Source organism: Oncorhynchus keta, chromosome 27 (genome assembly GCF_023373465.1).
Source record: "Oncorhynchus keta strain PuntledgeMale-10-30-2019 chromosome 27, Oket_V2, whole genome shotgun sequence".
Taxonomy (NCBI): Eukaryota; Metazoa; Chordata; class Actinopteri; order Salmoniformes; family Salmonidae; genus Oncorhynchus; species Oncorhynchus keta.
In genome coordinates this window covers 14,682,031-14,705,935 of record NC_068447.1, presented here as the reverse complement: position 1 = coordinate 14,705,935, position 23,905 = coordinate 14,682,031, and the positions used below count along the sequence as shown (strand labels likewise).

The 23,905-nt window shown below is 43.4% G+C and overlaps 2 protein-coding genes and 1 long non-coding RNA gene across 4 annotated transcripts in view; 2 read left to right on the top strand and 1 right to left on the bottom strand.

Annotated features, from left to right (window-relative positions):
- Window positions 1-8,406, top strand: part of LOC118374059 (potassium voltage-gated channel subfamily D member 3-like) — a 93,839-nt gene extending 85,433 nt beyond the window's left edge. For both annotated transcript variants that reach the window (XM_052481804.1, XM_052481803.1), the window contains one exon: window positions 3,574-8,406. In XM_052481804.1, coding sequence (XP_052337764.1) covers window positions 3,574-3,751 — 178 coding nt within the window. In that variant the 3' untranslated portion in view covers window positions 3,752-8,406. The remainder of the gene's footprint in view (window positions 1-3,573) is intronic.
- A 2,226-nt stretch (window positions 8,407-10,632) lies between these two features.
- Window positions 10,633-18,030, bottom strand: ddx20 (DEAD (Asp-Glu-Ala-Asp) box polypeptide 20). The gene is made up of 11 exons (XM_035760401.2): window positions 17,756-18,030; window positions 15,764-15,858; window positions 15,421-15,589; window positions 15,202-15,316; window positions 14,444-14,586; window positions 14,155-14,293; window positions 13,943-14,001; window positions 13,142-13,224; window positions 12,898-13,003; window positions 12,433-12,534; window positions 10,633-12,286 (listed from the first exon to the last, which is right to left on the bottom strand). Exons 1-11 carry the CDS (start codon window positions 17,949-17,951, stop codon window positions 10,989-10,991), a joined length of 2,505 nt encoding a protein of 834 aa, XP_035616294.1. The 5' UTR covers window positions 17,952-18,030; the 3' UTR covers window positions 10,633-10,988.
- A 240-nt stretch (window positions 18,031-18,270) lies between these two features.
- On the top strand, window positions 18,271-19,493 carry LOC127912460 (uncharacterized). The gene is made up of 3 exons (XR_008082816.1): window positions 18,271-18,744; window positions 19,042-19,224; window positions 19,327-19,493. It is a non-coding gene; the product is annotated as an uncharacterized LOC127912460 (long non-coding RNA).
- Window positions 19,494-23,905: the final 4,412 nt, after the last annotated feature.

The following is a 23,905-nucleotide window of genomic DNA, read 5'->3' as shown; positions in this document are numbered from 1 at the left end:
GGAATTAAATGATCTTGGCGTTAATGGATTTCGGCTTTGAGTTGTCTCGCTGAAATGTTCTTACTCTTTTAAATGAATGCTCAACTTGAACTTGTTTAGTTGTTGGAAGTGTGCGCTTAGTATTTTTCAGCTTTTGTTCTGTGTAGAGCTGTATTTTTCGTGGCGTCATTACGTCATCTACCTACGTTATATAGGTATGCACGTCATCTACCTACGTTATATAGGTATGTACGTCATCTACCTACGTTATAAAAGTATGCACGTCATCTACCTACGTTATATAGGTATGTACGTCATCTACCTACGTTATATAGGTATGCACGTCATCTACCTACGTTATATAGGTATGCACGTCATCTACCTACGTTATAAAAGTATGCACGTCATCTACCTACGTTTATATAGGTATGCACGTCATCTACCTACGTTATATAGGTATGGTACGTCATCTACCTACGTTATATATGTATGCACGTCATCTACCTACGTTATATAGGTATGTACGTCATCTACCTACGTTATATAGGTATGCACGTCATCTACCTACGTTATAAAAGTATGCACGTCATCTACCTACGTTTATATAGGTATGCACGTCATCTACCTACGTTATATAAGTATGCACGTCATCTACCTACGTTATAAAAGTATGCACGTCATCTACCTACGTTTATATAGGTATGCACGTCATCTACCTACGTTATATATGTATGCACGTCATCTACCTAAATTATATAGGTATGTACGTCATCTACCTACGTTATATAGGTATGCACGTCATCTACCTACGTTATAAAAGTATGCACGTCATCTACCTACGTTTATATAGGTATGCACGTCATCTACCTACGTTATATAAGTATGCACGTCATCTACCTACGTTTATATAGGTATGCACGTCATCTACCTACGTTATATAGGTATGCACGTCATCTACCTACGTTATATAGGTATGCACGTCATCTACCTACGTTATATAGGTATGTACGTCATCTACCTACGTTATATAGGTATGCACGTCATCTACCTACGTTATATAAGTATGCACGTCATCTACCTACGTTATAAAAGTATGCACGTCATCTACCTACGTTATAAAAGTATGCACGTCATCTACCTACGTTTATATAGGTATGCACGTCATCTACCTACGTTATATAGGTATGCACGTCATCTACCTATGTTATATAGGTATGGTACGTCATCTACCTACGTTATATAGGTATGCACGTCATCTACCTACGTTATATAGGTATGCACATCATCTACCTACGTTATATAGGTATGCACGTCATCTATCTACGTTATATAGGTATGCACGTCATCTACCTACGTTATATAGGTATCTGCCAACGTTATCACATCATCTGCTATGTTATAAAGGTATGCACGTCATCTACCTACGTTATATAGGTATGCATATAGGTATGCATCATCTACCTACGTTATATAGGTATGCACGTCATCTACCTACGTTATATAGGTATGCACGTCATCTACCTACGTTATAAAGGTATGCACGTCATCTACCTACGTTATATAGGTATGCACGTCATCTACCTACGTTATAAAGGTATGCACGTCATCTACCTACGTTATATAGGTATGCACGTCATCTACCTACGTTATATAGGTATGCACGTCAGCTTTGGCATCGGTTTTGCACATTGGCATTAAACTAGATATCGGGCCGATGCCGATGTTGGCATTTTTAGCTAATATTGTCCGATTCTGATATGCTCACGATATATCGTGCATCTCTATGGGATTTATAAAGAAATTATCTGGGTTCCCGAAATGACTGATCTTAATAATATATAAACAACTTTTGGAAAGCTCATATTCTGAGATTGCCATTAAAAAAAGTATGGTCCACAGATCTAATTGAATCTCAACAATAATTTCACTGGAACAGAATGAGGAAAAAATATGACCTTGGCATCCCGTAATCTGAACCATCAATTTATAAATGTTAAGTTCTTTCACAGACTTTATTTCACATTAAGGAAATGTTTTACGATGAGATCGGCTCCAACTCGCAACTGTTTACGGTGTCCCCTAAATCAGGTAGCACATTTCTCCATATGATATTGGAGTGCCCTGCAGTTAAATGCTTCTGGGGAAATGTTACTAAATTCATTATTAGATACACCCACCTAGTACCGTGTCGCCTTCCCCCTTTGCCTCCTGAACAGCCTGAATTCTTCAGGGCATGGAAATGTTGCTCAATTGGTATCAAGGGACCTAACATGTGTCACGAAAACATTCCCCACACCATTACCCACTATTACCCCACCACCACCAGCCTGTACCTTTGACACCAGGCAGGATTAGGCCATGGACTCATGCTGCTGCGACCAAATCTACTTGCACATCCTCATCACTCCAGTGTAAATTGCTATATTGTAATTACTTTGCCACTATTGGCCTATTTATTGCCTTACCTCCTTACTTCATTTGCACAACTGTATACAGATTTATCTATTGTGTTATTGACTGTACGTTTGTTTATTCCATGTGTAACTCCGTGTTTTTGTTCTTGTCGCACTGCTTTGCTTTATCTTGGCCAGGTCACAGTTGTAAATGAGAACTTGTTCTCAACTGGCCTACCTGGTTAAATAAAGGTGAAATAAAATAAAAAATAAAAATCCTGACTCTGCCATCAGCATGACGCAACATAAACTGGGATTCGTCAGATCAGGCGACATTTTTCCACTCAATTGTCCAGTGTGGGTGATTGCGTGCCCACTGGATGGAGACATGTTGGCTGGGTGGGGTTGGGGGAATGGGATGGGAGTTTGGGGGAATGGGATGGGAGTTTGGGGGCATGGGATGGGAGTTTGGGGGAATGGGATGGGAGTTTGGGGGAATGGGATGGGAGTTTGGGGGAATGGGATGGGAGTTTGGGGGAATGGGATGGGAGTTTGGGGGAATGGGATGGGAGTTTGGGGGAATGGGATGGGAGTTTGGGGGTGGAGGCCCACATTTATTTATTTTCTATTCCTGTTTATACTGAATTTATTGTTTATTATTAAACTGTGTATTTTCTTTTGAGTGGCAGCCTACAGGAACAGGTTTTATAAATGAATAACTTGAAATGGATAATGTACCTGTAACCTCCCCTCAACAAAAAAATAACAAAACAAATAAACATTTGGTCTCATAAAAATATGTTTCTCATCCCCTCCTCTCTCTCTCTCCACTTCCTGCCTCTCTCTCCACTCCCTGCCTCTCTCTCTCTCCTCTCCCTGCCTCTCTCTCTCTCCACTCCCCTCCTCTCTCTCTCTCCCACTCCCTGCCTCTCTCTCTCTCCCCTCCCCCCCTCTCTCTCTCTCCACTCCCTGCCTCTCGCTCCACTCCCCTCCTCTCTCTCTCTCCACTCCCCTCCTCTCTCTCTCCACTCCCTGCCTCTCTCTCTCTCTCCACTCACTGCCTCTCTCTCCACTCACTGCCTCTCTCTCCACTCCCTGCCTCTCTCTCTCCACTCCCTGCCTCTCTCTCTCTCCACTCCCTGCCTCTCTCTCTCCACTCCCCTCCTCTCTCTCTCCACTCCCCTCCTCTCTCTCTCTCCAGTCGCTCCAGTCTGAACATGCGTGTGGACGAACCCGCGCGCCTCAACTGCCAGAGTGGCACGATCACCACTGCGATCATCAGCATTCCGACGCCCCCAGCGACCACTCCTGAGAGCGACGCCCACCCTCCACCCCCAGGCCCCGCCCTTCAGAACGTTGTGAAGGTGTCTGCGCTGTGAGAGTAGAAGCGCAGCAGGACGCGCGGACAGACAGACAGACAGATAGGATGGATAGACAGACTCATGCAGATAGACAGAAGGACAGTGCGAAGGATACGACAGACGAGCAGGCGAATGCTCTGAAGGCCGAGTCCCAGACTGAAGACATGGAGAAGGACTGCCTACTGGTGGAGATCTACTGTAATGACATGGACTTCCTGTAGAAATGGAGGATGGATTTTAGATACAGTCTACTGTAGGTGTCTGTGCGCTTCTGTATGTTTGAGTGTGCGTTTTGTGTGTGTTTGGTAGGTTATAAGTGTGTGAGAGAGAATGTGTTAGAGAAAATAAAAAAGGTTTGAGTTTTTGGAGTGTATGAAAGAGAAAGAGAAGCACTTGATGGGTCGCTGGAGAGATGTAGAGCAGTAAAGTCACATGTCACTGGGCACGCAGCACCTTTTTATGGTTAGTGCTATCCGGGATCATTGGGACATCCCTACACTAAAACCTTAACCCTTACCTAACCCTAACCTTAACCCTTACCTTAACAATAACCTTCACCTAACCTTAACCCTCACCTTAACAATAACACTTACCTCACCCTAACCTTAACCATTTTAAATTTCAACTTCAATGGGGGGTATGGATGTCCCAAGGATCCCGGATAGCAAGGATGACTTTTTTATGGTTTGGAACCTGAGTTTGACATTTGACCTGTCTGGTCTTTACATCGTTACAGCAGGAAACAGTGATCATATCAAAGAAAAGAACTTAGACATATTGACATCATTAAAGTTTTCCTCTGGTTTGTTATGTTATTTATGGTTAGATTCAGTTTGATCCACTTATTCGTCGTCATAGATACATGTCAATCACCATCCAAAATATTTTTCCTTTTCTTTTTTTTCTCCCCAGGTATAATTTAATTTCACAGTGAATATTCTTAACAAATCAAACTATGGTAGGTGTCTGTATCAGAGATACTAGTGGGTTTCTTATATTTGTGAACGTGTATGTGTGTATGCCTGTATGAGCGTGTGTGAATTTGACGAGCTGTCTGTAGTTGAGCTCTTTCTTTAAGTGTCCATGGCTCTGTATATGTGTGACTAGCTGCCACTCATGGAAAGCTTCTGTACATATTTTTGTCCAAAATTCTCAGCTGGAAGCCTTTTACACAATATGTGCCTGTTTCGTTTGAGTAAATTCTTGATTTTATTTCTCTCTTTTTTTGTAGGTCGGTTTCACTCCCTTTGCTTTCCTCTGGGCTCTAGTTGTAGATATTCAACAGACCTTTTATGTAAACTTGCTTCATTATCCAACACCAAGACCAAAAAGGTTGTATTTAAACTTAAACCACGTCTAACTAAAAGCACAAGGTGTTTGCTGAGAATTTCTGACAGAGATCTGTCCAGAGCCTGGGTTATATTGTGAATATTGTTAATAGAATATTTTGTAATATTTTCCCATTGTTTGGCAGAGCCCGTGAAGCTGTCCTCTCTCACTCTCTTTCTCTCTCGTTGTCGTCCTGTGTATCTCTTTCTCTCTCGTTGTCGTCCTGTTGTATCCTTTCCTCCGTTCTGTGTGAAGAACAGTATGCTTTTGGTAGTTGTTTTTAGTCGTCAATGTTTTCTCCCCAAACTCAGCTGGCATTTTTCAAAGTTGTTGTGTGTCTGTAATCTTCTATGTGGATAGAAACTTGGTGTTTGTACTTTTTCTGTGGCCTTCCATGTTTTTCCCCTGGGACATTCTAGGTCTTACATTTTTTTTTTCCTGGAGAACTTGAACCTGGGACATCTGTTGTCATGGTGACCACAGAGACATGGAGGACTGGATGACACCCACCCATGGACCTAAACCAACCTTAACATCTAACACTAGCCATGTATCTTCTTGGTTACAGGGTCTGAAATGTCTCTTTACCAGACAGATTTCATTTCAGTATATTCAGACTGAATTCAGACACCAACCCTTCCAGAGATACAGGCACACAAAGGGGCAGAGTAGATCCATGGCATCTATCTACGACATGACACAGGACCTGTGATTCAACCAAACCAAAAGGGTTCAACTATGTTGGATCAGGAAGTTAGTGGTATTGTTTAGTGGATGACCTGCATTTGTAAGCACAGGTATTGTTACGTTAGAACTCGATGATGTATTCCGTGACCATAGCTCCCAGGATCTAATATAGACCCAGTCGTTATGGGATAGAACGTTGCGATCTTGCCCTCCTGTAGGGAAAACAACCTGTGGTTACCTACAGTGCATTCTGAAAGTATTCAGACCCCTTGACTTTCTAAAAATGTTGTTACAGCCTTATTCTAAAATTGAATAAATATCAAATGTCCTCATCAATCTACACACAATACCCTATAACGACAAAGCGAAACCAGATTTTCTAAACTTTTACAAATGTATTAAAAATAAAAACCACAAATACCTTATTTGCATAAGTATTCAAGACCCTTTGATATGAATCTTGAAATTGAGCTCATGTGCATCCGGTTTCCATTGATCATCCTTGAGGTGTTTCTACAACTTGATTAGAGTCCACTTGTGGTAAATTCAATTGATTGGACATGATTTGGAAAGGCACACACCTGTCTATCTAAGGTCTCACAGTTGACAGTGCATGTCAGAGCAAAAACCCAAGCCATGAGGTGGAAGGAATTGTCTGTAGAGCTTCGAGGCAGGATTGTGTCGAGGCACAGATCTGGGGAAGAGTACCAAAAAAATGTCTGCAGCATTGAAGATCCCCAAGAACACAGTGGCCATCATTCTTAAATAGAATAAGTTTGGAACCACCAAGACTCTTCCTAGAGCTGGCCACCTGGCAAAACTGAGCAATCGGGGGAGAAGGGCCTTGGTCATGGAGGTGAACAAGAACCCAATGGTCACCCTGACAGAGCTAAATAGTTCTCTGTGGAGATGGGAGAACCTTCCAGAAGGACAACCATCTCTCAATCAGTCAGGCCCTTATGGTAGAGTGGCCAGACGGAAGTCACTCCTCAGTAAAAGGCACTTAAGCCCGCTTGGAGTTTGCCAAAAGCACCTAAAGGACTCTCAGACCATGAGAAACAAGATTCTATGGTCTGATGAAACCAAGATTGAAATCTTTGGCCTGAATGCCAAGCGTCACATCTGGAGGAAACCTGGCACCATCCCTACAATGAAGCATGGTGGTGGCAGCATCATGCTGTGTTGATGTTTTTCAGCAGCAGGGACTGGGAGACTAGTCAGGATCGAGGGAAAGATAAACGGAGCAAAGTACAGAGAGATCCTTGATGAAAACCTGCTCCAGAGCACTGAGGACCTCAGACTGGGGCAAAGGTTCACCTTATTCGTCTGAATACTTTCCGAATGCACTGTAAGTTACTCCATTGGCTCACAACAAAAACTTGACCTTTTTCAAAAGCAATTTTCATGTTGTCTGCTTGTTTTAGTCAATTACAAAACTACATTTAAGAGAAGTACAACATGTCTAAAGATCACTTTCCAACATGGCCTGCTCCCTAGCGTTCTCTCTACTTAGAAAAACATATTGTAGGGCTTCCCTCATGCCCCTTTTCATGACGATGCTAGCAGCCACTTGAGTGAGTGAGTGCTAGCTATCTACTGACCAGAACATTAAACTAGCCAAGACCAACAACACAAACAAACAGACTATACAGCTACAAGCAGTTAGTGGAGTTACAAACAAATGGTACTAAACAAGTTAAATGTCTTACCTGTGATTAAATGTTTTCCATACATAGCCTACTTGGACTCCGCGTCCCCAAATATCCCACACCGAATAGCCTGAAGCCACAGGGCTCTTCTCGCAGGCTCTTTCTTCATGTGGGAGCATTGCGAACCGTAGATTGGGATTTTTGACCTAACTACATGTACATTTTCAGCATGTTTTGTTATTTCTGTATAACAAATATTTAACAACGAGGTTGCCAATTTTACAATTGGGGTCAATAGGAAATAATCATTTGTGGGCCTGGTCGAGGGGAAATCCGACATGGGCTATTAGTGTATGTGTAATACACAGTCAGACGCTCTCTGTCACAGAGCAAACAGAGAAACAAGCACAGCCAGGCAGGCACTTTTCCGCAGTGAATTACATCTTACTCACAGTTTCCAGGCCTGGTTGTAACACTATTTTAATTAGATTGACAGAAAAGCGGAGACAGCAGCAGTCTGTAAAAGTAGGTTCACGTTATTGGGTTGAAATAGAAAAGTGTTATCACAAGTCCTGCATACCATGACTTAAATCAAATAAAAAGGCTGACTTTGCAGTCTATCCTACCATGACACTGTAGGGGGGGCAGTGATCAAACACACAATACTCCCCTAAAAAGTGTTAAATCATTGTTATCTTTTCCCTAATGATCAACACTAAGGTCTGTTATTGTGTCAGTTCTCTCTCTTCTTTTTTGTTTTCTTTTCCCTTAGCCAATTTGTCTTTTCTTCGGCTCAGTCTCTCCATCACTCTTTGCTTTCCCCTGACTCCTGTCCTTGTTGACACTAATGCTGTGCGTATCCTGTCAGTCGTTGGTTATTATTTATGACCTTGTCTTGTGTCCCGACTGTGAAAACGCCTGATAAAAACATCTATATCTGCCGAAACCACCTCTGACTCTGTCTCTTATGTCATCCACTAACAGACATTGGGGGTGGTGGGATGTAGTGTGTGTGTGTGTGTGTGTGTGTGTGTGTGTATTATAGTTGTACGCTAAACAGTCATACCCCTCATAAAGGCATCGTTACGGCACATACTGTACAATCCCATTAGCTACTGTCTATTCAATTCATGCATCTATACATGTGATAAAAAGGCTACCAGCCTGGCTAGCATGTTTTAATATTTACCTGAATAAACTCAGGTAAAAACCTCAAAAGTGAGATGTTATTAGATTATTTACACATGATGATATAATTCTCAATTGTATGAAATGATATTGTGCTGACAGGGCACTACAATTGAATCCTCCGCAGACCAGCTTTGACTTCTGTCCAGGGGTCCCAGTTCTCAGTCCTCCTGGGTCTGGATTGATTCCTCAGCCCCTGCAGAGGAGTGAGGAGAACAGTTTGCTGAACTCAGAGCGGAACTGTCTGGTGACCATGGTGTAGATGAGGGGGACCACAGCTACAGGGACACAGGTCAGGATCATGGCTGAGGTCTCCAGCTCCTTCAAGACCCAGCTCTGCTGGAGAAAAGGGGAGAGGGGGGGGGGGGGGGCAGGGGCAGAGAGGAAAACAGGGGAGAGGGAGGGACAGAGGGAAAGAGGACGGGAGAGAAGAGGGAATGAAAGAGTAGCCTACAAAATTAAACACTGTAAAAGTTGTAAATGAATATGAAAGCTGTAAAGACTATTTTTCTGATCATTTCATGATATAGCCTACTCACTGAGTCTCTGCCCCTCGTCACGATGGCGTGTATTAGCAGAATCACAACCATGGGCATCCAGAAGAGAGTGAAGGTGATGATGATGTACCCAATGCGCTTGGCCAGTTTCCCCTCTGTCCTCTTCTGTCCCCTCTCCCTAGCGGTGGGGGTGAGGAGACACACGGACCTCACTCTCTCCTGAGCTTTCTCCTCTGCAGGGGTGCTGGTCTCCTCAGACACTGTGATCACCGTGCACCGTGGGAGTTGCAGAATCAGCAACGCTACAGCCTCTAGTAAGTATTTGACCGTTTGCCCCGGTGCTATCCGCGGTGCTGAAACAACAGCGTTCTGCCAACTCCAGATGTGCCTCGACACAGAGGGCTCAGCTGAATCCGCGGTCTGATACTTTGTTACCGTGTTGCCTGACTACTTTAAATATCCACGCGTAGTGAATAACTATTAAAGTCAGGCTGCAGCCCCACACTGGAACCAAAATATATGCGCCAAACGTCACGTGTTTGCCTACGTGACGACGGCACATCATGTAAAACAGATAACGTCTGGACAGAGCCAGCGAAAGGATAGCTATAAGTAACCTGAAAGCCCAGATGGCGAGGATCCAAACCGGAATCCTGGCCTTTGTCTTCTTGTTGTGAAACGGAAAAGCGGTGGCCTGGAACCGTTATATGCGGTCGCTGACCAGGGTGAGCAGTTGAACGCAACTGCAGAGGGCATAGGTGAACTGCTGCAGGGAGCAAAGCAGGATCGACTACGGCACCTCCTCTCGCGTCCCCTCCAGTAGCACAGACAGCAGCAAGAGCGGGTGTCCAGAGAGCATTTCATTTTACCCATCTGCTTGGATGTGACCTAAAATAAGCCAGGTGATATTTCAACTCCTTCCATTGACGGTCAACAGTACCACATTTAGTTTACTCATATCTTTGCAGTTAAATCAAAACGTAAAATGTCTCCCAAGCCTGCAGACACAGCCATGCTCCAAGCCTTTTCTCCTCTCCCCAGGCAGCACAGAACAAACGGAATACTTTTGATAGCAGCATCCTTGCTTGCCTATGACACATGTCAATGGGGTGAATTGGTCATAATTTAAAGTGTGTTCTGTGATTGAGTGGCATATTGAGGGAGAGACTGTTCCAAGCCTGATTTGATGAGCAGGGCTTTGCTGGCTGATTGGAGTATTCAGGTTTGATCCGTGTGACCTTGTTGTTCTAGCCTGTTATTCTGAGGATGATGACTGAGCATTTTCCAAGAATACCATCATGGCTGCATTTACACAGGTAGCCCAAATCTGATCTTTTTTCCCCCCAATAATTGGTCTTTTGTCCAATCACATCAGATCTTTTTCAGAGCTGATTGGACAAAATATTTTTTTTAATTTAAAAATAAATAAATGTATAATCAGAATTGGCCCATGTTCTTCTCTGTGTTTCTGGAATAAGATGGAGCAAAAATATATATAATATAGTATACGGAATGACAAGGGGCATCAAATAAGGTCTGAAAGGAGGCATATGGAACAAAAGGATCTTTATTATAAAAGTATGTACACAAAGTAGGTATAATAATAATGCACGTAGTAGTCATTCATTTACCATGCAATAATATTAGTGAAAGTCCACTATTTCACATTCAAAATGAAAGACCAAAACGTGTACAGCAAAATAACATTGTTACGTGGAAATCAGTGATTTCCTTAAACTAACTGAAGAAATTATTCATGTTTGTTCACCGTTTGCTGCTTCTACAAAGAGATCTTTAACTTTGTGTTTGTTTCACTGATAACAGCAGACATTGAGTGGAAAGAAAAGCTCATGTCTTTGGCAGAAGTTTAACTCAGTTTCTCTGGTCTACGTGTGAAGCCCTGTGTTAGTGTTTTAACAGTTCCTCCATGTACACAGAGTTCATACGGTAGGCAGCCATCCAGCTGGACGCCATACTGTGGTAGCCATGGTAACCCGGTTGGTGAGAGGGGGGCATGGAGGCGTAGTAATCCTCCCAAGCTCTGTAGTAGGCCCTCCAGTAGCCCTCATAACCCTCACCCTCCTCCTCCTCCTCTACCTCACTCACTCTGTCCCTCTTCCTCGCACTCCCTCGATTCTCAGGCACCTTCCTCTCCTCTAAAATATCTCTCTTCTCCCCTTTGACTTTCTTAGCCGTCTCCCTACTCCACGGCTGTGCTGTAGCCTCTCTGTCCTTTGCCTTCCACAACAAAGGTTCCCCCTCCCCGGGGTTTGTACTCACAGCTCTCCCCTCTGGTCTGGGGGATCTGTGGTGGCTAGGATGGGGTACAGACGGTGAGTTGGGTTGGCTTCTAGGTGGCGTAAACTTTGGTTTCCTTGCCCCATCCATGACTGTGGATTGCTGTGCAGATTGAGTTTGAATCGGAATGATTGGTTTGTGTTCAGCTCCTCTGGTCTGATCTGTGGAGCTCTGCGTTGACTCGTCAGCCTGCCGGTCTTCCTCCATGTCACAGTCAGAGCTGGACCCATCAGAAGTCGACTCCAAAGGTGACGGGTCAGAGTTCGTCTTTAGAGGAAGCTGTGTGGGTGTTGGTGGACGCTCTCCGTTCCGTGTCATGTGTGTGTGTGTGAGTGGCACATCGTCATCCTGGAGTGTATGAGACTCCTCGTAGCCGTGCTGACCGTTAAATCCCTCGCCGTCATCTCCGTGACCTCTGAACTGTCGGATGACCTCCACTGTCCTTCCCAGCCCCTCCCTGATGAAGCTCTGGAAGTCCAGCTCTGCCTCCTGGAAGGTCATGATCCCTGACCTTTGACTCTTGAAGGCGCTGAGTGGAGGGATCTTTGGCAGGGCATCCTGTTGCTCTTTACGGGAGAGAGCTAGGGAGGCCCCAGGGACTACTGAAACCTTGGGAGGGGGTAGGAGGACATCCAGGGCAGGGGATGCATTTTTGTGCTTCGGACCAGCCTTAGCCACAGGACTGGCTGTGTGCTGGCTCTTACATGGTCGGCTGGGTTCAGTGCTCTCTGGGTGGACAGGGCTGGGGTTCTGATCCCTGATGGGTTTAGGGGCTGGGGATTCGGTCTTAGCCCGTCTCCTTCGCTCTGTCTTGGGGAACACCTGGGAATTAGTCCCTGGTGTCAGGGCCTCCACAGTGATATCCCAGTCACAAGGCTCCTGCATCAGCCCTGGCTCTATGGGGTCTGGAGGAGTGATGATGGGGTTAGGAGATCCATCACAATAACACAGCAACACCACACTAATGCTCCATTTGTAAAAAGATGAGAAAAAAAATCCACAATCTGATCTACGACTGAAAGCAAAGGTCACAAGGACATTCAGATCTTACCTGGTAGTGCGCAAAGAATTAGGTTGCACTTCTGAGCAATGGCCATCATCTTGTTCTCCTCCTCGCCATGGCAACAGTAGGTCACTGCCAGCCCGTGTGTACCTGGGACAAAAGAGAAAACACTCCTTATGAGGACCCATCCACAACAGCTAGCAGATGTGCGTGTGTGTGTGTGTGTGTAAAAGAGGGAGAGGGAAAGCAAAGTTCTGACAACAGAAGGATGCCACTCCTGCCAGCCTGAGTTTGTCATGACGACCCAGTTTGTAGTCACCTAGAGGGTTCTGTCTATCACCTCAACACACACACACGGCTGAGTGATTAGCCAACCTGTTGACCTTGGGACCAATCTATAGACCGAGGTCTACAGCTAGTCTCTACTCGCAGTGTAAGACAGACATTAGGACCAGACTGACGTCCTAGCCCTGTGATGGCGGTATAATGGCTGTGTTGACAGGCAGAACTCACCAAAGCGTCCGGCTCGTCCTATACGGTGCATGTAGGTCTCCCAGTCCTGAGGAACATCCAAGTTGATCACCAGATTCACCTTCTCAGCATCTATACCTCTGGAGGTCTGGGAGAGGGGAGGCTGCTTTTAGCAAGTGGTACAGAAATGTTCTGTTCTTAAGGACATTTGTGAGGATAGGAGAGCCCTTTGTGAGGTTATTGTGGAGATGAGGTAGGCGTGAGGTCATGTTGCTGAAACACTCACCAGGTCAGTAGAGATGAGTACTCTACACTGGTACTGCTTCAGTTTAGACATGGCCTCCATGCGCTGGTCCTGACTCAGACTACCTACACACACACACACCACGTTACACCACACCATAGTACAGTACACCACACCATAGTACACCACAGCATAGTACACCACACCACAGCATAGTACACCACAGCACAGTACACCACACCACAGCATAGTACACCACAGCATAGTACACCACAGCACAGTACACCACAGCACAGTACACCACAGCACAGCACAGCATAGTACACCACAGCATAGTACACCACAGCACACCAAAGCATAGCACACCACAGCACACCACAGCACACCACAGCATAGCACACCACAGCATAGCACACCACAGCATAGCACACCACAGCATAGCACACCACATCACAGCATAGTACACCACATCACAGCATAGTACACCACATCACAGCATAGTACACCACATCACAGCATAGTACACCACATCACAGCATAGTACACCACATCACAGCATAGTACACCACATCACAGCATAGTACACCACATCACAGCATAGTACACCACATCACAATACACCACAGCATAATACACCACAGCATAATACACCACAGCATAATACACCACATCACAGCATAGTACACCACATCACAGCATAGTATACCACATCACAGCATAATACACCACATCACATCTGATTCAGTTTTATTATGGCAGTAGACTAGTAGTAGTAACAGTAGAATATAGTAAGAGTAATGTACTCTAGTATAGTGCTCCTTGCTGGCCCTGGACCCCTCTCACCTGAGATACAGACAGCAGGAAGGCCCTTCGAGGACAAGATGTCTGCTAAATGCTGAGCCCTGTAGGGATGAAAACCATAAGAAATTATTAAACAAAAAGAAAAATGAAACAAACTACTAATAGGGAGACGACACTGCAAAACAAATGACTGTGTAGACAGTTATTCAGATAGCTGTAGGGTTACTGTAACATCAACGAGCTGAGGGTCCTACCTGGTGTGCAGGTTGGAGAACACCAGAGCTTGATTGAAGGGAACTTTACTGAACAGCTCGAGCAGGAGGAGAACCTTCTCCTCAAACACCTTATGGGGCATGGCATGGGAGCGCACCAGCCTGTAGTACTGCTTCAAACCTGAGGGGGGCAGAATACACATCTCAGTGAAATAAAACACAGCACAATCTTCATGCTAATCATGACCCAAAATCATGGAATATCTCTGTGTCTGTCTGGGACATGTTGCCTGTTGTACCTGGATGTTACTGGTTGAGCTGTGATACTGACCTATGAGTCCGGGGTCGGAGGGGTTAAGTCTGACGAAGGTGGGCTCTCTCATGTAGTGGGCCAGGTGCTGGGCAAGGGATTCTGGGTAGGTGGCAGACAGAGCTAACATCTGTTTGTTGACCGGTAGAGAGGAGAATATCCAACTAGAGATAGAATTAGGAATAAGAATAATATAATGGACAAGAAAGAACCTTCTTATGATTGTATAAAACGTCAACCATTTTGGTAAGGGTGCGGCATGGCCAATAGCCCAGTCTCCAAACAAACATTTTAAAGGCCCGCCTTTTGGCCACAGACACAAAATGTTGCTGTTTAAAAGCTAATTTCTTTAAAATAATATATGTATCGCTCCATTAACTTTTCTACATACGTTATATCTGTCTTTAGTCATTTAAGTTTACACTGAAAACATTTCAGCATCCTGAAAATGATATATATATATATATCTATATCAAGGCCACTGCTAAATGAATACGGGAAAGACTGATGACAGTATTTTAGGTTGACAATTCTATTACATCATTTCTGATATTTACATGCCTTACTTTTTATCCTGCATGAGTAAAAGCAGGAAATGCATAATCTATGCCTTTGTCATTAATTCCAATTAGACTGGTTTGGATGTCTCCCTGACCACAATCGCTGCCATTTTCAGTCCATTTAGGCTCTTTAAAGGTTTAGCCTCTCGTAATTTAATAGGATCTGAGACATAGAGTCCATCAGGTGGAGTTGATCGAAGACCCGTGTGTGTGTCTCACTTGATCTGGTCCTGGAAGCTGCCTTCCTCCAGTAGTTTGTCAGCCTCGTCCAGCACAAACAGACGGATGCTGGCGGTAACCAAAAGACCCAGCTCAATCAGCTGCTTGATACGTCCTGACCAGGGACGAACACATCCATATACAATTAGACTTATGCCCCTGTTTGCTACACATGATACTGTTGCCATGGTTATTTACCTATATGACAAAGGAACTGACCTGGTGATCCCACAGCGATGTGGCACTTCTTGAGACTGATCTTGTCCTGGCTGACGGGCGTCCCCCCAATGAAGACATGACACTGCAGGCCCTCCATGGCACTGCCTATAGCCATCACCACAGAGTGGATCTGCACTGCTATCTCACGGGTCGGGGCTAGCACCAGCACCTGTCACAGGAAGGGAAATCTTGGTCAATACACAATGTCCATCCTATGTCAAAGATTTGCCTGTAATCTGTCCAAATATAGAGTCAAGCAAACAGATGTCATAGATGACATTCAACCTTGACATGTGAAATGAATGCATGTCTCTGTTATGATAAATTGAGTGAGTTGAATCACCTGTGTCGTAGTGTTCTCCATTACCAGAGAGTCCAGGGCGATGGCAGAGAACACACAGGTCTTCCCTGTGCCAGACTTGGCCTGCACTATCAGATCTGAAATACATCACACAGACATGAGGCATGTAGGTTGCCAGCTTCCTGTCCTAAATAGCTATCTGTAAATATTATGTAAACTATGTAAACACTTGCACATATACGCATGCATCAGGTGACAAACACCTGAGAACCATGCACGTGAGCCTGACGTCACCTAATAGCCTTTAAGGCTAAATCAATACTGCCCGACAAGACAACATCATCAGTCCGTTTTCACGTGTCAATATCGTGGGCAGACTTTGAAGAGGAAGTGAGACACCACACTTGCTGTTTTTTTCTGGTTCAATTTAACAGAGGTGTGGAATCGAGTCACAAATATGATGACTTGCAACTCGACTTTGACACCAATGACTCGACCTGACTTGATACCCTCCCCAAGCCCAAATATTAAAAATGAGGCTATTAAAAAAAAAAAAAAAAAAGCGCAGCACATCAACTCTTCATTTAACGGATTACAGTTTGAGAAACAGTTGTGCGTGGCAGTGCAGAGGAACGTCGGCGGGTGAATTCAGACGGAGCCCTTGGAAAAATGACACCCAAAATTATTATATTCTAATATAAAAACGACGCTGTATCAACAAAAAAACAGATGGCAACTTGCAAAACATGCAGGAAGAAAATGACAGACTGAGGCACAAACAATTTCCAACTTTGTTCGACATTTGAAGCAGTACAAAGAATGGTAAGTCGTGGCTTATATAGCCGACAGCTATATATTTTTACTACTTTACTAGTGTACCATGTAGGTCAATATAACGTTAAATCACAAGCCTCCACCCAGTCAGTCAGTGCGGGAACATGATCATTGCATAAGATTGAGCTACAACTGGCTAGGCAGTTGGTAGCCTAAATCCTGCCGGATGTTACTTCTGCTCCTAAAACCATTGACATACGTTAGCCTACTGTAACCACACAGAGAGAGAGTGTGTGTTAAGGTTGGGCGATTGTGTACAAGTCAACATGGTCCAATTGCACCCCATAGGGATCCTCGACAGTCGATCACTATGGGAGGGGGGTCTTTCTCATGGCTACGCATGTATTTCCATGGAAATATAACATTTATTTGGAAAGTAAAGTAATAAATATATCTAGATATTTTTAAAAGCATTCATGATTTGCATAAATGTAATATACTATTACTCTTGTTAAAAATATGAAATGGTATTACATTTGGTGGAGCACGTTATGACTTGTTTAGGACTCGAAACTCAAAGTTTAGGACTTGAGACTTCAAGGTCTTGACTTGACTCAGACTTGCCTGTTTTGACTTGGGACTTGAGTGCTAAGACTTGAGACTTACTTGTGACTTGTAAAACAATGACTTGGTCCCACCACTGTAATTTAAGTCAATTAACTAAGTAGACCAGACCCTGCTGCTATTGCATTGGTGTCTATGGGAGACAATGATAAAAGGCCTGAGTGAACTCTTCATTTATCCACCATCTTTGGTTATTAAATGTAACAAAACATTATTTACAAAAATAGATTTTTTTTTTTGAGAACACTATAATTTGTTTACAAGCATGATAACTGTACTTTTAATTTATGGTTGACGCAGCTTGATGGCAAATCGGCGTTTCTCAACGAGTTCAAAGCACGTGAATGCATCAAACGAGTATTTATGACTTCCCAACTAGTAATTTCCACCAATTCAATTCAAGGGGGCTTTATTGGCATGGGAAACATGTGTTCACATTGCCAAAGCAAGTGAGGTAGACAACATACAAAGTGAATATATAAAGTGCACTTGGTTATCAACGCGGCATAAATTCAAATGAATCTAAACAGACTAGAAACTGACTATAATACAGGAAGTTAGGTGGTTAAGACATGCAATTGCTAACTAGCTAAGACGTAACGTTAACTACTGTAGACGCTGACGAAAAGATCATACCGAGTCCGCATCGCCCTAACGGAATGGCTTTGAGCTGGATTGGAGACGGTTTCTTGAATCCAGAAGCCGCCAGTCCATCGAGCACGGGCTGCGACAACAACAGGGCGTTGAAGTCGATACCGCCCGACAAGACAACATCATCAGTCCGTTTTCGCGTTTCAATATCGTGGGCAGCCTTCTTCATTGAGGAAGCCATGTTTCAAACAAACCCGGTAGTATCGCGAGATGTTGCTTTTTCTCGTTATTAGACGTTTTCTTTTTTGTGTCCCTGTTTGTCGCCATCTACTGTACGGTTAAAGATGGTGGATAAATTAAGACTGCGTGTAAGGGGGTGGCTCTCTTATAGGCACCAGTGCGATAGCAGCGGGGTCTGGTCTATGTGGTTTACTGACCATTGTTTTGGTCAATAAAGTGTGTCTGTTCTTAGTCAGAGTCCTATGAGTCAGAGGGAAAATCTCATACTCCTCGAGTCCTCTCTCCTCGTCTCCAAGCAAGAGGCCCGCCCCTCTGACCTTCTCCTCCAATGGGTTTTGAGAAGGAGACGAGGAGAGAGGACGTGAGGAGTATGTCATTTAGATCTTCCCTGTGCATCGTCTCTTAACATTTATTTAGCTGATGTTATCCATAAAATCTGCATCTTTTAATGATAATACCAGATAGCTTTTCTTATTATCTGATAACACACACACAGACACATACATGGTGAGAGAGAGGGATAAGTACATTTTAGGCTATCAGAAGGCTACTTATATTTTAGGCTACCAGGTATCTCACCACAAGCAATTATGTCAAACTATGGGTGTTCAAGGAAGCCATCACGTAATGGTTTTATTATACTTCTCCTCTGAACATTTGAATAGGCAGGCCTGTCATTGGTCAGCTGCCCACAAGTAAACTGTCCCTGCGAGAGGCGATGACCCGTCAGGTGAGAGGAGAGAGCAGATGGCGCGCCGGAGGGCACAGACTGACAGATCTGACAATGCATTGAGGTATGGGGTTGAGGGGTTGAAGGCTTTGGACTGAGGAGAGTTATACACTTCAAGGCAGGCCAGATCATGAAATTACATGCAAAACATTTTGATTTCTGAAACACATTCTAATAGACAGGAGTAAGCCCCTTGATGTGATGAGTGAATTACAATATTTGTATGACTGAATTATTAGAAAATACAACTTGAATCCCCTTGTAGATGTATTGCATGTAAAGAGACAAGGAAGCAAAAAGGGGCATGTTGTCGCGAATCCCGCTTCCTGAGTCTGTGTTTGCCTGTGTTTCTGTCCTGGAGTGTGTTTCCGGTGTCCTGGAACGCACCCTGTCTGGTTGCTGGGCGAATTAGCTTGTTGGGAGATCGATGTTCACCCGCACTTGTATCCCATCAGTAATCTGCACACCTGTCCTGATCATCACCTCTCCCCCTCAAAAGCTCTGACCTGACATCCATTCCCTGCCGGATCGTTAGCCATGAACAGTATGTTGTGCCATAGTATCAGCCTCAAGTTGGATATAATTTGTTTAGTTGTTTTTTACGTATTGCTTGCCTTAAACTTTTCTCCGTTTGTTCTGTCTTCAGTTACTCACCCGGATCATTTACCCCATTCCCGCCTGGTCGTCGGAGGATTCCGCTACCCCATTGGATCCACCTATTTACTCCCATTAACTCACCACCGCTGCCCGCTACGCCACCTGGATATATCTACCCATTTACATTCACTTGTAAATAAATACTCACCTTCTTCCTACTCTCCTTGTCCTGGTCTGCTTCTGGGTTCGATTTTGAAAGAACGTGACACATGTAAAATGATCCATGAGCACCAACATGGGAAGTTCATGTTCCTATGTCAAATTAGGTGTCAAAAGAAAGCTAAGAGTCTATATTTTTAAGAAATGAAGGCATAGATACTTTTTCAATATGTTCTATTTTAAATATTAGAAATTAGAAAGTGCTTTAATTTCTGGTCAGATGGAAAAGGGGGTCTTTGAAAACATCTACCAGAAAAAGTCTTAAAAGGTATTAGAAATATATCAAAACACAAAAATGTTGAAGTAAAGACCCCTGCCAAATAATAAAGACTTATATTTAGTATTTGCCTTCTGTAAGTTTGAGACATTGCCCTTAGCCTTCAAATTATGTGACCAAAATCCTGCAAAGCTTTAAGATATTTTCAAAATTCCCATGAGGAGGGAGGATAATGAAAGTTCAGAGAAGTAACATCTAGCCTAGTTACATTGTGTTTTTACTGATATCTATTTTGTTTATGAATTTTTATTTAACGAAATTGGTCAAATAATTTCCCACAAACCAGTAACAGAATTACTGCAATTCAATTGGCTAAAATTGGAAATCATAGTAGTCACAAACCACAGTTGTCACCTGCTAGCTGCTACAGTCCACTGGCATACTGTTATGTTCTGCTAACTGGCACACTGTTATGTTCTGCTAACTGGCATACTGTTATGTTCTGCTAACTGGCACACTGTTATGTTCTGCTAACTGGCATACTGGTATGTTCTGCTAACTGGCACACTGTTATGTTCTGCTAACTGGCATACTGTTATGTTCTGCTAACTGGCATACTGTTATGTTCTGCTAACTGGCACACTGTTATGTTCTGCTAACTGGCATACTGTTATGTTCTGCTAACTGGCACACTGTTATGTTCTGCTAACTGGCATACTGGTATGTTCTGCTAACTGGCACACTGTTATGTTCTGCTAACTGGCATACTGTTATGTTCTGCTAACTGGCACACTGTTATGTTCTGCTAACTGGCACACTGTTATGTTCTGCTAACTGGCACACTGTTATGTTCTGCTGGCACACTGTTATGTTCTGCTAACTGGCATACTGTTATGTTCTGCTAACTGGCATACTGTTATGTTCTGCTAACTGGCACACTGTTATGTTCTGCTAACTGGCACACTGTTATGTTCTGCTAACTGGCATACTGTTATGTTCTGCTAACTGGCATACTGTTATGTTCTGCTAACTGGCACACTGTTATGTTCTGCTAACTGGCATACTGGTATGTTCTGCTAACTGGCACACTGTTATGTTCTGCTAACTGGCATACTGTTATGTTCTGCTAACTGGCACACTGTTATGTTCTGCTAACTGGCACACTGTTATGTTCTGCTAACTGGCACACTGTTATGTTCTGCTAACTGGCACACTGTTATGTTCTGCTAACTGGCATACTGTTATGTTCTGCTAACTGGCATACTGTTATGTTCTGCTAACTGGCACACTGTTATGTTCTGCTAACTGGCACACTGTTATGTTCTGCTAACTGGCATACTGTTATGTTCTGCTAACTGGCATACTGTTATGTTCTGCTAACTGGCACACTGTTATGTTCTGCTAACTGGCATACTGTTATGTTCTGCTAACTGGCACACTGTTATGTTCTGCTAACTGGCACACTGTTATGTTCTGCTAACTGGCATACTGTTATGTTCTGCTAACTGGCACACTGTTATGTTCTGCTAACTGGCATACTGTTATGTTCTGCTAACTGGCACACTGTTATGTTCTGCTAACTGGCATACTGTTATGTTCTGCTAACTGGCATACTGGTATGTTCTGCTAACTGGCATACTGTTATGTTCTGCTAACTGGCATACTGTTATGTTCTGCTAACTGGCATACTGGTATGTTCTGCTAACTGGCATACTGTTATGTTCTGCTAACTGGCATACTGGTATGTTCTGCTAACTGGCATACTGTTATGTTCTGCTAACTGGCATACTGTTATGTTCTGCTAACTGGCATACTGTTATGTTCTGCTAACTGGCATACTGTTATGTTCTGCTAACTGGCATACTGGTATGTTCTGCTAACTGTTTTCTTTTTCTTTCAGTCCACTGGTGGTCAAAGCAAGTGTGAAAACAGTTTTGACAACCCCTCTCTTTCCCTCTTTCTCTCTCTCCCTCCATCTCTCTCTCTCTATCTCTCTCCCTCCATCTCTCTCTATCTCTCATGTCCTCGTTCTCTCTCTCTATCTCCCTCTCTCTCTCCCTCCATCTCTTTCTCTCTATCTCTCTCCCTCTCTCTCTCACTCCATCTCTCTCTCTCTCTCTCTCTCTCGCTCTATCTCTATCTATGTCTCTCTCTTTGCCTTTCTATCTCTCCTGTTAATGTCACCTCCCTCAGCTCTTACTGACATCTACCCATGAGCCTCTCTTTCCATTTACTGTAACCAGCATCCTTACCCACTGAGCACCCACTGACACCAGAAGGGCTTTCATTTCAACATCTACAGATGTCTACAGATGTCTACAGATGTCTTCAGATGTCTTCAGATGTCTTCAGATGTCTACAGACGTCTACAGACGTCTACAGACGGCTTCAGATGGCTTCAGACGTCTACAGACGTCTACAGACGTCTACAGACGTCGACAGATGTCTACAGATGTCTACAGACGTCTACAGACGTCTACAGATGTCTACAGACGTCTACAGACGTCGACAGATGTCTACAGATGTCTACAGACGTCTACAGATGTCTACAGACGTCTACAGATGTCTACAGATGTCTACAGTCGGCTACAGACGTCTACAGATGTCTACAGACGGCTACAGATGTCTACAGATGTCTACAGACGGCTACAGATGTCTACAGATGTCTACAGACGGCTACAGATGTCTACAGATGTCTACAGACGTCTACAGATGTCTACAGATGTCTACAGACGTCTACAGATGTCTACAAACGTCTACAGACGTCTTCTGATGTCCAGACCGGCCTTGATCTGGACCAAACATAGACATTCAGGATTGGTCCAGTCCGGACCTGACCAAATCTGAACCAATCATAGACGTCTATGTTTCACAGGTTTGAAGTGCACAGTTTAGTACAGTACAGTAGAGTACAGTAGAGGAAAGTTTTAAAAGTTTAGTATAGTGCAGGACAGTACAGTAGAGTACAATACACTGGAGTTGAGTACCCTGTAATGTACTGTACTGAACTATACTTTACTGTACTGTTCTGAATTCTACTGTACTGTTCTGAACTATACTTTACTGTACTGTTCTGAACTATACTGTACTGAACTATACATTACTGTACTGTTCTGAACTCTACTGTACTGTTCGGAACTCTACTGTACTGTTCTGAACTATACTTTACTGTACTGTTCTGAACTATACTTTACTATACTTTACTGTACTGTTCTGAACTATACTTTACTATACTTTACTGTACTGCTTCTACACCTGCATTGCTTGCTGTTTGGGGTTTTAGGCTTGGTTTCTGTACAGCACTTTGAGATATCAGCTGATGTACGAAGGGCTATATAAATACATTTGATTTGATTTGATTTACTGTTCTGAACTCTACTGTACTGTACTGTTCTGAACTATACTGTACTGTACTGAACTATACATTACTGTACTGTTCTGAACTCTACTGTACTGTACTGTTCTGAACTCTACTGTACTGTACTGTTCTGAACTATACTGTACTGTACTGTTCTGAACTATACTGTACTGAACTATACATTACTGTACTGTTCTGAACTCTACTGTACTGTTCTGAACTCTACTGTACTGTACTGTTCTGAACTCTACTGTACTGTACTGTTCTGAACTATACTTTACTGTACTGTTCTGAACTATACTTTACTGTACTGTACTGAATTATACATTACTGTACTGTTCTGAACTCTACTGTACTGTACTGTTCTGAACTATACTTTACTGTACTGTTCTGAACTATACTTTACTATACTTTACTGTACTGTTCTGAACTATACTTTACTATACTTTACTGTACTGTTCAGAACTCATCTCAACTGTGCTGTACTTTGATGTCCAAACGTGTGAAACATAGACGTCTATGATTGGTTTAGATTTGGTTGGGTCCGAAACAAATTTGCTCTTGTTTGGGGGCAGAATTCACCAAAGTAATAGCCAGTGTGTAGAATAATACCCAAATATGCAAAGGAGGATATTTCTACCTTTGTCTACCTCTACATCACCATGAAGAAATTGACATTCATATCCATAAATATGAGGGAGATTTTACTGAAATTCTGTTACCAAACTTAGCATCTGCACAGTTCTTCGTGTAAAATGTTTAAAAAAATAGTCATTGTGCATAGTTGTATGGTTGGTTAAACCTTGAAATCAATGTTTTTGTATGGCATACATT